The sequence below is a fragment of the Ostrinia nubilalis genome, chromosome Z (genome assembly GCF_963855985.1).
Source record: "Ostrinia nubilalis chromosome Z, ilOstNubi1.1, whole genome shotgun sequence".
Taxonomy (NCBI): domain Eukaryota; kingdom Metazoa; phylum Arthropoda; class Insecta; order Lepidoptera; family Crambidae; genus Ostrinia; species Ostrinia nubilalis.
In genome coordinates this window covers 20,352,647-20,368,566 of record NC_087119.1, presented here as the reverse complement: position 1 = coordinate 20,368,566, position 15,920 = coordinate 20,352,647, and the positions used below count along the sequence as shown (strand labels likewise).

The window sequence follows — 15,920 nt, the reverse complement described above, 5'->3', positions numbered from 1 at the left end:
TGCATTACGGTGTGGCGACAATTTGTTAGACGCATGGAAACAGAACGAACACAATATTAGTATTGAGTACAGTGGGCTACTGATTGTTAAAACACAGATCTATCAAACTAAGAAAAGGGGCTAGCTGGCTTCTATATCATATCAATACAGTGAGTAGCAAATATTTAACGTTTTTTGCAATCAGTACCTAGTTTAAGAACGTAAGCTGTGTGAATAAAGAGCTATTTTAATAATGCATGCCACATAACCGTTTCATTCAATTGATTTTATCGAAATCGGAGTGTAATCATCATCCAACCAGTTTTCTCCATCTTTTCCACAGACCTTTCAAGACTAACAATATTTTATTATATCAGGTTAGTGGCATTAGATTTATATAAAAGCTTTGAAGTACACAATATATCATGCAACATTCAATAGTGCTATTTAGATACATTTATATGCAAAAATATCAATGTTAAGATTTAATGTTATATTATATATTTTGTAGTTACATAAATGGCAATCATACTAAATACTGATAATTGTTTAGGTAATTTAATCTCAAGATAAAGTCACTACAACTTACCGGAGGAAGCATATTCGCCGGGATGCACCCAACTCCCTGTGAGAGAAAGATAAATACACAATTAAGAAACAAACCGCAAGTGTATAAAAATATTCAGATCAAATCATGACGCTGGGGAATAATATTTGAATTTCAAACGCGTCCGTGATTTCGATACAAAGGTGACCGTCAAATGTAACCTTATTTGCACTTTTATTTGTGGGAATTTTCCTGTCCAACTTCGGGCCATTCGCAGGAAAATACCAAATTATTAACTTGTCAAAACTTAGACCCAAATAATTCATTTTTTAAATATTACACACGCGCATAACGGCTATTCAGCAAGCACATCTGTAGGTCTGTGAAAAGACTGTAGAAAGGACTGGCGATTCAGTTATTTTGACACCCTACAATTCGACATAAAAACGGGTTTTACTAAAAACTAAGGGTGTGCGTAAGCTGATAATTATGATAGACCCCGAAACTACGCAAACGGCTCCAAAAAATGTCCATGCTTATTTGTAGTACTGCTGTCAGTAGTACCTGACTCTCAGTCTCAGCTTACGCGCACCTAGGGCCCGGTTTCTACCAAAGCGGAGCGGTGACGAGACAAGAGGAGATATGTTTTAAATATTAACCAGAATTCTGAACCGTAGTTGAGCAGAGAGGAGATGTGGCAAAGGTTGGTTAGATTGGTTATTCAAAACACATCTCCTTTCGTCTCTTTGGTGGAAACCGGGCCTAAATGTGTCAGCCGTTACCTGTGATGTCAGCTCCATCGTCGCCTTCGGTAATGTTCTCGGTGTCATGGAAGGCCAGCTCCTGGTACAAAGTGTTGGCACTGCGTTTTTCACTTTTAGTTTGCGATTTGCCCGCGTTCGCATTTTGCGGTGTGACAGGAGAGGTTGCCTGGAATAAACAATAATGCATAATGTATTTACGTTTAATATTAATAGTATGTTTCCTGAAAATGTACACATTGAGCAATTGCTTTTATGGTAAACCTACCTACAAAAGTTTATAGGCGTTCGTTACTATTACAGACGTCACAAATAAAGCAATTTAGTATCAAAGTCTCTCGAGGACTTGAATAAAACAAAGATTCCATTTTTATTGCTATTGATCCCTAAATACGGTCTGCTATAAAAGGATAGTAAGTTTAACAACGACCATTGAGTTAGGTAATGGGATTAATTGAATTATAAGTAGTATATACGAAGCATAACACACCTAGAAACTAGAATCAGAAATTGATAAAGCATTCACTGTAGGAGATTAAATTAAACAAGACAATAGAACGTCGAAATAATTATTATAGCCTGACCAGGAACATAAAAACCCTCGCCATGTTGCGGAAAACTAATGGTACTAATTTCTTTTAATGGCAACAGTAACTGAAAACTTCATTGACATGTCACCTTGCATGTCAGTCTATTGCTGTCAAAGTGTAAACAAACTTTATTTTAAATGTGCGCAATTGGTTTTATGAATTAAATTGCTAAAATATTTTTATAGTCGTGAAAGAAAAGTGGTTCACAATGTGTTAAAGTATTTGTCGAAGAGAAATACTAAGGGTTCGGACAATATTTTCATTGAATAATGTTTCCGACAAAGGTTGTCAAATTGACTGACATGTTTATCGTATAGTACAGTCCACTGTGAAAATTAGCTGTGGTTTGTTTCAACTACCTATTTTAAAAATTTTTGTCACTTTCTAAGTGTTGAATTTTATGGGATTGGGAAAGAAGTACCGAGTTTGAAGCGTTCATGAGCAGACATTGCAGTTGAATATTCAAGTTCTGAATTTGATTATTGATGAATAATAAAATAAATTCTACTAGCTCGATTGATGGTTTCATTTAATTTATTTAAATCAGGTTACATATAATAATATGTTTTCGTTAATTTATGAAAATATCAAATTAGCCCGTAATCCTGAATCCTGATACATAAAGTTAGCCTATAAATTTCACACAGGTACGACTGTACTCAGTGTTGCACTATCAAATGCAATTGACGCGCCTCTGTGCCAGGGTTTTTATGTTCCTGGTCAGGCTATAATATAATTATTAGTACTTGAATCATAAAATGATAAAAAACCTATTTTCATTTTTTAGTTTCCTTCATGAATAGAATGTCAGTCAACTGACACCTTGTCACGGTTTGTCGTATATGTCAATCGGCGATCATAAAAATGCAATGTAGCGTGTTAGCTATTGTTATATTTTTACTAGCGTGGACACGAGTGGAATGTTTGAAGTGCTACCAGTGCTCGTCTGTGACCGATCGGGGTTGTTTTAATTACGATCTTGATGCTAATCATTTAAAGGAGTGCGACAGGGCTCGCCAATCAGCTGAGCCCGTATGCCGTATCCTGTCCCAGCTCCAGTTCTTCAAGCCTGAGCAGGACGTGACGGTAATTAGGGAGTGTGCGTATATCTACACGCGACCGCTGGGATGCGTACAGTCGAAATTCAGCAATATCCACTACTCTTTATCATGCGAATGCGAAGAGGACGGTTGCAACAGAACAAGCAGTCGCGCGCGAAGTAGCATAACGATGCTTATCGCCTGCCTCCTAAACAGCATGTGGATTTACCGCAATAACATGTACAGTATAAGTAATTAGTTGTAATTGTAACTTTAAATATATTGTATGAAGTACGATTATATTTCACTGATAATTTTAACCACCTTTTCTTAATGAAAGAATCGTTAGTAGTTTTATCTTGCTAAACTGATGAAAACAACGTTATCTAGGTAAACATTTTTGTCGACAGTGAGGTTACGTGTAAGATGACACACAGGAAGCCAAGCAAATGGTGCCGATAAACTTATTACTACGAGCGCTAAAACAATCGATTTTATAACATGCACTCGATTAACTGCTGTCTTATTATTTATAGATGCGTCGAGTCGCTCGCAGGAAACAGGCAATACATTTTCCCTAATGAAGTAACGAAGGGAAACCTAAATTAAACTATTATTAGATGCTTCATAGTAACAACGGCCGATGCTTGGACGAACACTAATTGGCTACAATACATATCATGTTAGCTGTCGTTAAGTGGATCATGAAAAATTACATTACACTCTAAATGAATATATTATTTATTAACATTATTTAGCATTCATACAAACACATCGTATTTTTCCTCCATTTACTTTTGTTTGTCTGCATTTACTTTATTAATTTCCTAAAATCATAAAAAATATGAATGAGCCAGAGTTAAGCAAACGTTAAATTTGCATGAAATCCTTGAAACGTATATAAACAGACGGTTAATAAAAACGTTATGTATTACTGGAAATTATTAGAGCGCATTTCAGACGGATGCAGTCGCGTCGGCATCTTGAGTCGAGGGTCAGCCGGCAAATCTTGATTAAATAACAAGTTGAACAAAACAAAACATTTCTCTTCTCACCCGAGTATCATTGGACCAAATTGTCGGTCATATGAATGTATAAACATGGACATATTACATGGATGTCCGTAATCAATAACGAAACTTAAAGAAGCCCAAGTTAACAGTAAGACAACCCAGGACCGAGCCGCCTGGAGACGCATGACGCGGAGAGCCGACCCCAAATAAAATGATTGGGAATTGGCCAGGCAAAGTAGTAGTATAAATGTATAAACATTCTTCCTATACATGTAAATTGTCGTTGTCACTTCGACTTAGGAAGGTATCAGTTACCATTATTGGTTCACTCATATTATTCACATAAATATTGATCGAACGCTTAGTTACCTAAATATTATTATGATATTACGTTGCCCCTGCCTGTATCCTTTGAACTAAATTGCAAACTCTATTCATTCACTTCCATGTTTTCGTAAAATATTTTTACTGCTGGAAGCACACAGATTAGGGTTGGGTAATATGTACTAGTCTCCAGACTAAAGTAAATCCTGAGATTATGTGTGCCGAATTCCTTTTTGCCTACTTATTTCAAGATGGCACAAACTCAAGTAGTCCTTATACAAGCACTTAAAATTGTGCGATGTGTTGTCAACTTTAGATACGAGGGATGTTCAAAAAGTAATGAGAAAGGGATATTTCCATCCACTCCATCACAAAAAACTGAAAAAAATTGGGTAGGTTAGTAATTCTTCACTAGAAACTGGCAAAATAATTTAAGTTAACCGTTGCGTTTAAGTATTCGGCCCAGAACACACGGTGAAACGCAATTGCAACGAAACTGCAACTTCTAGTTACTTTTAGTTGCATCTAAGTTTCTGCCATAGATTCCGTTGAGAGACCACATCAAACCGGTTTCACACACAAAAGCTCCATTTTAAAAGACTCAAAAGACCCGACAATTTTCCATCACTACCCTTAATCCCCTGTGGCGAGCGAGTGTGGGCGTTTTAACAAGCCCTTCGCAATTTCCAACAGCCTTCAGCCCCTCACCGACTCCAATTAGAGAAGTCTGCCTTTGAAAACATATTACGCCACAAAGAAAACGCTTCGGAAAAGTTTCCTCTGGCACACTTTTAAATGCCGATATTTATATTCCAAATATTACGTAATATTTCATAACAATTTTACGTAAGTCGAATAGCTGGTTACTTAATCGAATACTATCTATTAATTGAATGTACACGAGTATTATTATGCTGTATTATTAACGCAATTAATATCACCGACGCATTATGCGTTTTTAGAACTTTCACTGCGTGTCTTTATCGCGTACGTTAGACGACATCACATAAAGCTAAACACTGGTGTCTTATCTAGTTGTTTTAAGCACGGCTGTTGACTGTACAATCGACAGCACATCCTACTATCCGTTTTTATTGTAAAACTAGCTTTTGCCCGCGGCTTCGCCCGCGTGAAATTTCGTTTGTCACAGATCGTCATAAATTATAGCCTATATGTGTAGTTTTTGCGTGAAAGAGTAACAAACATCCAGACATCCAAACTTTCGCATTTATAATATTAGTAGGATAGTACATAGTAGGAAGTAGGATATAGGATAGCACCGTTTACAGCTAGTTGAAATGCCTCAGTTTTTAGTATGCATCGCCGTCCGTACGTGCATATATCTTTCTGGCCTCGCCCAGTGCCTTCAACGCTTATCTGCGTCCTTTTAGGTTAGTTCTACTTGATTATACCTGCTTCTAGAAATTTAGTCGGGTGTAGTTATAATATTGACGGCGTTCCCGTAATAACTAGTAGCAAAATATCAGATTTTGAATAATTCTAAACTACGAGGCGTATCAAAACGGTTTGTATATCAAACGATGCGTTATTTTTTCTGGAGTAACATTTAATGTGCATAAGGTTATAGTGCTTAGAATATACTTTAAAAAAGGTAAAAATACATATTGCCGCTTCATACATTGAAAGTCGGTTCCGTAAGAGTCCATTGTGGTTTTATTCCGGTAAAAAGTGTGCAATTAATCAAACAGCAATAGTGTATTGCAGTCTCGGGCGCTGATCTGAAGGATACAGTAATAGCCGTTTGCTTGTAGAAGATTTAAATAAAAGTTTTAACATTGTATATGGCACGATTATTCCGGTCAACAAATTTTAAATGATGAATGGGAATAACGATTCAATATCCATAGTGCTTTTGGTAAATCAGGCAGTTTCAAAGATAAAATTCTGAAAAAAATTCAAAAGGTGTATAGGGACCCGCAGTTTACTAAAATCACTTAATCGGAAAACTGCTGCTATGGCTATTGCGGCTTTGTTCCAGGCACCCATCGACATCTATCAAACTTTTCAATACAACCAATTATGAAGAAAGAGAACGTTAATCAATTGCATTTTAATAACAACAAGTTTTAATTTATAACGATGTATAACACTGGATGATTCCGCAATAACTCCAATAACTGGATAGGCTCAGAGCGTTTGCCGCAACGCTTTTAGATGTTGCAATGTGTTTCGAAAGGCATTACCTTACTCATCAAGACCAATATTATAAAATACATGTGACTAAAATAATTTAATTTGGTTTGAATTTAACCAAATATAAGATTAAAATTTTCTTCATCACAATTCGATCCTTTATTCCCATCTACCCCCTTCAAATTTGCACCAGGGTGGTGGTTGGCACTAAATACGATCCTAACTTATATGACGAGCTGATGAGGACAGCGCCAACCATGTGTGACTATTTCAACACATCTTATGTATTCTATTGATAAATATATTCAGAAAATGAAATAATAAATAATAAAATAACGTTTATTTTAAAAAAAATATCATACTATCAATGAATAAAAGATAATACAAAAACGACGTCTACACAATACATCATTTAATTAAATTATTTACAAAATGGCTACAACATTATCCAATTTGCTCGTGGATAATGGTTACGTAACAGTCAATAATCACCTCTGCTCTCAATAAATTAGAGTTCAATATAAAATAACATCTTGGGTCTTGGCAGGGTCGTAACGTTAATGCTCTTGCAAATTCACTTTATCAGACGCCTCAGAAGATGGATAGACTTCTTTCTATCGAATATCAAAGTATACTAATTAATAAACCTATTAAAAAGTATTTCATGTAATTGTAAAAAAGTAAAAAAGATTGCACATAGGTAAGTAGTCTTCATAAAAACTATTGTAGTTTTTTAGATGATGCCACTGCTGTACAGTTTAATCTAATTCTACACAGGCAAAATATTTTTCTTCCTGAATTAATCAATTTAATACGGTCATTAAGGTCATTATTAATTACCGTCAAACAATATTGAACATTTGTGATTAATGAGTAGTTCATAGAACGACCTCTGCATAATCTCGTGCGGTTTGACCTGTGCCATTGTTTATATGCAATAATTTCTTTATTACTTCAAGATAATTTGGGAATGCGTCTGTCTCCGAGATTCGAATTATTCATTAGTATCCAAACAAGTATGTCCACCCACAGTCATCTAAAGCGAAAGTGTAATTATTGCATTGTGGAAATATTTAAATGTTCAATTACCAATAAATAATCCTAAATCAGTCTATAACCAATTTGTAGATAGTCAACAATATAAATTAATTTTATGAATAGCTCACACTTAGACTGCTAATACTAAAAGTATACTGTGGACGAAAACATTCGGCCGTACTTATGTAACCTATTTAATCTATAGGGGCGTTCTCCAAGGAGACCTAGACCTCTGACGGATTGTTGACCTCTGGTGGGTGACCTTTACGCCTAGGCGCAGACCACCGATTTGTAGTTGGCCGATAGTTGGGTCGGGCTGTTAATCAGTATGGACATGTATGAAAGTGCGCACATTACACCGATTTGATATCGGCCGATTCTTCATACAAATTAGAACCGGGCCCAACTATCGGCCAACTAAAAGTCGGTGGACTGCCCTAGGCTAAATAGTCACCTTGACTGAATTTTCCACGGCGCTAGCTATCGGAATTTAGGCCTATCTATGAGTTCACTAATCTTTTTAAAGCATGATTGGAATGCATCTTTAACTACCTATAAAAGTGTTCGATGTATTTAGTTTAAAAGCGAAAATAACATGTTTTACTAATTCCCATTAACTTTATTACTACACAACGCGTATGTTTGATGCAGTTTAACACGCGAACGATCAGTGCATCGTGTTGCTTTCGGTTCTAAATGCATTTAAAGTAACGTGTAAGTTTTTACAAAGAAACAATGCAGTCGCATTCGTTTTACGTGTTAATTTCGGTTTTTAGAAGAAATTATTTCGACCAACACATGCCTATATTATATTCCCATCTACCCCCTTCGAGCTTGCCACCGGGGTGATCGTTGGCACTAATCGGTGGCGTTTACCAATAATTTTGTGATTATTTTACCAATTTTTTCTATAACAATGATCGTAAATACTGAAAACTTGGCAAGTCGGGCTTTAGGCATTTAAACATCCCTCCCGAGTAAATAACCGCGCACCAATAAATAGAGTCCAGGTGCGTGTTTCGCCGACCGCAAAACCGGTTAGTCCATTCAGTCTGAATAAACGTGTGCCACTAGAATAGCACCCTACAATATTGGACCTTTTATAAACCATACTCATACCCGAAGTACTTTTAAACAAGTAGTGTCCGTTGACAAAGGATTGTAATTGCAATTTAATTACGAATAACAATGCCAAATATATTAACGATGTCATTAGAAGGAAAATAATACAGAAGATAGGGATATTTATCATGCAAAATGTTTTATCATATTATGCTCTGATCGTGCCTGCACTTACCGGCTTTATTCGTACGTCTAAACAGTCTTTCCCAAAGTGGGCGATAACGCCCCCTTGTGGGCGCTGCAGGCTTAAAGGGGGGCGGTAAGAGACCCCGGAAAAAAATCGGGGCATTGTGTAGAGGCGATTTATAATTTCATCTACTAGGAAGACTTAGACACCGACTGAGCACTCGACTCTTGACTACAAAAAAGAATTTATTCTCAGAGTGGGCAGTAGACAAAATAAGTTTGGGAACCGCTGGTCTAAAACTTTAAAGTGGGTAGATTAGCTTACTTGAACCTGTGCATTAAAACTTTCAGCGCCGAGAAACTACACACAATAGAAAATCTTGATCACGGTGAAGCTTGCAGCATTCAACGTATTATATGAATACTTTTCTTTATTCCTTTCTAAGTGATAATTGTTTGCAGACTACGTAATGGCGATATGGTGGTGGCAGATTATGGAGTACACTTGGCGAGTAGAATACACTTCTTTGTATTGATAAATACATTAACACATCACTTTGTGTTCATCAACAGCACATCAGATCAGACTCCTTTTTTTTCCAAAATCGCTCCTTTCACAATTTTTACCTTGATGTGCTGTCGTCTGTGCTAGCCAAAAATATGTTACAATTGGAATAAGGTTATGTTATCAAGTGTTTGACCACTCTGAGTGTCACGAACTATTTGACGCTAACTGTACAAGAAAATTTGAAAGTTTTGAGATAATTACCTGACTCTGTTGGGTGATGGGGTCAGTCTGGTGGGCCCTCTCCACTGTGCGCACCGCTGCCAGTTCGGACCCCAGTGGCGGCGTCGGAGGCGACGAAGACAAACTCACAGGGCTCCCGGGCATGCTCTCCGATTGCTCCACAACATTCACGGAGCCCTCCAGGGATGCGAAACCGAACGATATGGGTCCTGTTATTGGAAGAAAAAAGGGATAAGCTCAACCGTGTAAACATATAGAAAAAAACTAGCAGTTGTTACAAATAATTCCAAATAACATTAGCACTGAGCTGTTTATTAGAGATGATTGCAAAGTGAAGTCTTAGAAAGTTACAATATAATTTTGCAATAAGACTCAATCCAACTCATAAACATCCCACTTTTGGAATCTCAGGAATTCTTATGTTAATCCTAGCTAGTCATGGTGAAATCTCAAAGGTATTTTAGTTACTAGCATAATATGAAGAAGACAATATTGTAGTATAGTACTAGCAGTAGTGAAATTCTATGTTTCTTCAAAATTACAAGCAACTCAACAAAAAAGAAGACAAAGCATCACTTTGCACAAAGACCAGGAACTAGCAAAAATAACTTAGCTCAATCTTGCGTGCTCTAAATTTTAGACGTTAAAGATTGTAGACTTACCACTTGATCTACCAACAGGATTGAGGCCCAGCCTTCCACGGACCTCATTCCGCTCACTAGCTGTGCTGAGAAGAAGTTTGGTGCGCTCCATGTAGTCCATATGTGTTTTGAATAGATCAGTGTAACGGTCATGAAGTTTTGCATATTCCTGTTTTAAAAACAATTAAAGTTGCAATCTTTGTACCCACAACCACATCTGAATGTGGCACAGACAAGAAACTATCAAAATGTTTTATTAATATAAGTTGAAATTACAAAAAACATTGTCAAACTTTAAAAATTATAATCTGTTAAATATTGATGAAACAAACAACGATTTTTGTTACTGACCTTCTTGAGTTCATTTTCTCGCTCTTCCAACCTGCTTGCATGGTCCAAAGAGTTCTTATGTTTCAGCTCCAGCATTCTCACAATGCTGTCGAGTGCTTCCATCCGGCCTTGCAGGTCTTTTCTTTCCCCTTCGTGGTGATCCTCAGCTTCAAGTAGCTATTAAAAATTATAAATGTTTATTGTGATGACATTAATTGCATTGTAAAAGTGTTTAACATATGCGCTGTTTTCTAATTGTCTTCAAATGCATAAATTGGTCCAATCATAACAGCCACTAATATTCTCACTTGCAATAAATATGATAATTGATGCAATAATATTTTTCATGTAAGACAGTAAACTAAATCTATTCATGTGTAAAAATTCATCTATGATTTTACCGAAACATGCAATCCAATTAGAAATATATTAATCATCATAAACTCTATAATGTTTAGCGTAGATAGTAAACTTTTTCCTAATGATTTAGTAGAAAATTTACATAACTAAATGAATATTGAAAACCACAACTGGTAGGTTTTGTATTATGACTTCAAAAATGGTTAAGCAAATAGAATCCTAGTATAATGCCACACCCAATAACCAAGTGTTAATTAACAATTTCCTTTTTAATAATTATTTCAAAGAAATATCCCTTCGATTAATTATTATTTAGCCATCGCTGGAACACATTATAGTCTCAGGTCAGCAACAACAACGAGTAATTTTAAGAATCTACCCACATTACCTAATTAATCCAAATTAACATGATTAGTATTAGTATCTTAGTAAGATAATATATTATTCTTCAACCACAAATGCTAATTACTAATACTGATTGCCAGCAAATTGTTTATTTTTGTGCACAATAATAAATGAACTGGGCAAAACAATCGCATAAATCTATCCAGGTCATGCACACATGTAGTTTCATAATAATTATACATTGCATTGCATTGTGATAAGTTTCGAATGCCAGACATTAAATCATCATGAGGAAATTATGTTTGCTTTAAATAACATAATTTTTCAATCGTGTATATAAAACATTTAAGCAGTGATCAAGAATGTTTCCAAAAAGAAATTAACGAACAATAAATTCTTTGTATCAATAATTACCCAGGTATATTATTAAAAATTAAACTACGAAATTACCAATAACTTTAAAAATGTAAACCAGCTTGTTTACCTTGGGGTAGAGGTATTTGAAAGGATGACACATTGCAGCAAATCACAAAAATGGCAAACAACACATTATACTTATAATTACTGGATTGTTGTGTGTAATACAGGTGTGCATCGGTAGAAACTGAGGAAACAACTGTGAATGCAACCAAACATGCAGCCTTGTACAGTAAAACAAAGAAATCTATACCAAGGTCTAGTAGTGTGTTAATTGGGAGCTCACCTTTTGTTCCGAAAGTTTGCGTGCTGACTTTTCGCGCTCGTATTGGGTGACAAGCTGTTCATTGTCCTCCCTCAGTAGTTCCAATTCAACTTCGTGCATCTGGTTTGTCTGATAGGCCGAGTCCAAGCATTCCAGTACGTTGACCAGCAACGGCATTAGAGTCTTTACTACATCCTCGTCGTATCTAGCGATCATTCTCTCGAATTCCTGGTAAATGCTGCCAGCCAGAGACTGAACTTTTTCTGACATCACGACATGTGAGTCTTCATGGGTTCCATAGATGGTTTCATTGGTAACATACCCACTGGAACTTTCGTCGAAATTCATCTTGCTGGCTGGCGCAGGAACTACTGAAGGATAGGAGAACGAGCACTTGGTACCTTCACCCCTGGCGACTATGACATGGCTTCTACGACTGCTCCCTGCTGTGGCTCAATCGATAATATTCCAGTAAATTCTAATGCTTGAGCATATCGTTTTATAAGACGGTAGATTGTAAGTTTTATGTTTATGAAATCAGAGGTAGTTGGAAAGACACCATTTGTGTGTTGAGTAGGTAGATTGACTTAATTCTATAAAAAAAAACTACGCACACCATTGATTGGCGTTATTGCACTACCGTTTCCGGAAGTGTTCTGCTTGAACTATTTTTAAATCAAAAATCTAGAAACCCCAAACAAAGGCGATAAATTTAGTTTCTTTATACGCAAATAAATTTTATACAGTAAATTTAATAATTCACTGTTAAAATATTTAATAAAGTTAAATCTAAATAATAAAAAAGTCTTCCTTTTGATGACGTAAATTTTTAGTGGCACCCCTGCTTACTTTTCTTTTTGTTGACAAATATTTGGATACACTCCCATCATGTATCATGTTCATGACTCAGGAATTTAGAATTAATACATTGTATTAATTAATAATTATTGAAAACTGCTTTTATTTTATTTTTTTCACATTTTTTTACTCCAAACTTAATAGAAATGTGTAATGGTATAGATGAGACATGAAAAAAATCGCTTAGTTACTTATAGGTCGCTCGACGAGAGTTGAGGCGATGAACACATTTCGTGTTCTACCATCGGGCGATATTTTGGGTCTACTACCTTGAACTGTACTCATCGGGTCCACTTTCCATGTCAATCAAAATTTTTAATATGCTTCCAGTTTCAATAAAAAATACACCCAAAGAATCAACATTCGTATAGCCCGACCAGGAACATAAAAACCCTCGCCATGTTGCGGAAAACTAATGGTACTAATTTCTTTTAATGGCAACAGTAACTGAAAACTTCATTGACATGTCACCTTGCATGTCAGTCTATTGCTGTCAAAGTGTAAACAAACTTTATTTTAAATGTGCGCAATTGATTTAGTTAATTAAATTACTAAAATATTTTTATAGTCGTGAAAGAAAAGTGGTTCACAATGTGTTAAAGTATTTGTCGAAGAGAAATACTCAGGGTTCGGACAATATTTTCATTGAATAATGTTTCCGACAAAGGTTGTCAAATTGACTGACATGTTTATCGCATAGTACAGTCCACTATGAAAATTAGCTGTGGTTTGTTTCAACTACCTATTTAAAAAAAAAATGTCACTTTCTAAGTGTTGAATTTTATGGAATTGGGAAAGAAGTACCGAGTTTGAAGCGTTCATGAGCAAACATTGCAGTTGAATATTCAAGTTCTGAATTTGATTTTGATGAATAATAAAATAAATCCTACTAGCTCGATTGATGGTTTCATTTCATTTATTTAAACCAGGTTACCTATAATAATATTTTTTCGTTAATTTATGAAAATATCAAATTAGCCCGTAATCCTGAATCCTGATACATAAAGTTAGCCTATTAATTTAACACAGGTACGACTGTACTCAGTGTTGCACTATCAAATGCAATTGACGCGCCTCTATTCCAGGGTTTTTATGTTCCTGGTCAGGCTATAAAAAAACTTAAAGAACTTTTAATTTCCAAACACTATTATGCTTTAAGCGAGTATCTCAATGATAAATTACTAGGCTCTAACTTCTGATACATCTTTCAGTTGATCTAGGGTGGTCCTCCTCTCTCCTAATTGCCGTGCCCTACAGGGCCCATAATGTTCTAATTTTAAGTACATAATGGATGCAATAAAATATTGAGTATTGAGTATACCGGACAAGTACCTGGGCTGCGGATAGCGAGGTATTTTATATTTAGGGATTTATCTTTAAAACCCTCAGAGATAGCTGTTTGCGTTTTCTTTGGAGGATTGCTTTCGATACATTTTAATTAGCGATAGATCAAAACTTAACTATCGTAACCTCTATAAAAATAACTGGAAGAGGGAATTTGGGGGTCCTCTCACAGAGTGAGTGTGCTGCGTAAAAAATTCCAAGTTCGGACAATAATTATTATAATGATGAATAATGATTTCTTGCGTAAGTGTGAAAGCCAAACCTACGTTATTTTATAAAGGCTGAAATTTTGTCAGCGCATGCTCCTAACGTAGCTAAGAACCATGGCCAAACATGAAGTTTGGGTCATCGTGGCTTTGGCAGACAGACAGTGCTAAAGGTGTGTAAAATACCAACCCAATAACGTCAAATTATAAAATTAGATTTTTTGATATTTCCTTCAAAATATTATTAGAAATGACGTCCTTCATTGACAGACACCTACTATCGTGGCAACCCTTTGCCAGACACCCTAAAGTTCATGTAAATGTGATCCTACTTACGTCATACTATAATAGCTGATAATAAGGTAACTAGGTACATGTAATATTCGAGATATCATGAAGTTTCCGCATCAGCCATTTTGATCGTTCCTTCTTCTTGCCAGACAGCTTTAGGTGCAAACGCGAGGCACTATAAAGATTGTTTTTCGTAGTTTTTCTTAAGCTACCCAAGTATTTGCGTCTGTAAATCATCATCTCATGTTGACGAGCTGATGATGGAAGGTAATATTTTTTTTATATAATATTGTAGGTAGTACGTATAGACTGACAAATTATATTCTTTCGGTTTGAGAAAAAGTAGCTTTCTTTCAGCTTAATTTTACACAAAGACGCCTAGGTACGTTCCGTTTATGTTACAGCTTCGTTTGAAACTTTGAACAATCTGTCAAGCAGGTCAAGCTACACCGCGATATGGATTTGTGCAAACAGCTGATTTTTGTTCGTTGTCCAGTAGCGTTGCAGTTGAAAATTTTTAGCACAATCGGGGCCCTGGTTTACTGGACTTAATTTGTCACTAATGACCTCTAGTGTAACCCCTTTCAAGGAATAGGTCGAGTAGGTATCCCAATCAACCTGGGCCCCGCTTGCCCTAAATATTTTCAACTACAACGCGACGCCACTAGACGACGAACGAAAATCACAAATCCGTATCGCGGTGTCGCTTTGACAGCTAGTTCAAACGAAAAAAAAACGCAACTGCTTGTAAAAGCTAAAAGAAAGTTACATTTTTCATACTCAAGACAAACGCCTTCACGAAAATTTGCTGTGTTTTAGTGAAAAAATAAGGTCTGGTGTTCGGACCAATATTGGAAAGTCATTAAATCCGCTGTTTCGTCTTTGTTTGAGCGCGAACTTTACCACATTATCTGCAATTTTCCAATCGGACGTGTATTGCAGTATAGCAGCGCAGCCTAGCATATATTTTTAGGCAAAATTGGTGGTATAATAATATTATAGCCCGACCAGGAATATAAAAACCCTCGCCATGTTGCGGAAAACTATTTTAATGGTACTAATTTCTTTTAATGGCAACAGTAACTGAAAACTTCATTGACATGTCACCTTGCATGTCATTAATTAAACTATTGCTGTTAAAGTGTAAACAAACCTAAACAAAATTTATTTTAAGTGCAATTGATTTTGTGAATTAAATTGCGAAAATCTTTTTATAGTCGTGAAAGAAAAGTGGTTCACACACAATGCACAATGTGTTAAAGTATTTGTCGAAGAGAAATACTAAGGGCTCGGACAATATTTTCATTGAATAATGTTTCCGGCAAAGGTTGTCAAATTGACTGACATGTTTATCGTATAGTACAGTCCACTATGAAAATTAGCGGTAATTTGTTTCAACTACTTATTTTAAAGTTTTTTGT

At 35.9% G+C, this 15,920-nt stretch overlaps 1 protein-coding gene across 6 annotated transcripts in view; it reads right to left on the bottom strand.

Moving 5' to 3' along the window:
- Nucleotides 1–12,604, bottom strand: part of LOC135086550 (JNK-interacting protein 3) — a 52,085-nt gene extending 39,481 nt beyond the window's left edge. For 5 of the 6 annotated variants that reach the window (XM_063981287.1, XM_063981288.1, XM_063981289.1 and 2 more), the window contains exons 1-6: nt 11,822–12,604; nt 10,435–10,590; nt 10,105–10,252; nt 9,464–9,651; nt 1,309–1,456; nt 569–604 (exon numbers count right to left, since the gene is read on the bottom strand). In XM_063981287.1, the coding sequence (XP_063837357.1) occupies nt 569–604; nt 1,309–1,456; nt 9,464–9,651; nt 10,105–10,252; nt 10,435–10,590; nt 11,822–12,148 (1,003 nt within the window). In that variant the 5' untranslated portion in view covers nt 12,149–12,604. The remainder of the gene's footprint in view (nt 1–568; nt 605–1,308; nt 1,457–9,463; nt 9,652–10,104; nt 10,253–10,434; nt 10,591–11,821) is intronic. The other variant, XM_063981291.1, reaches the window with a different exon arrangement.
- Nucleotides 12,605–15,920: the final 3,316 nt, after the last annotated feature.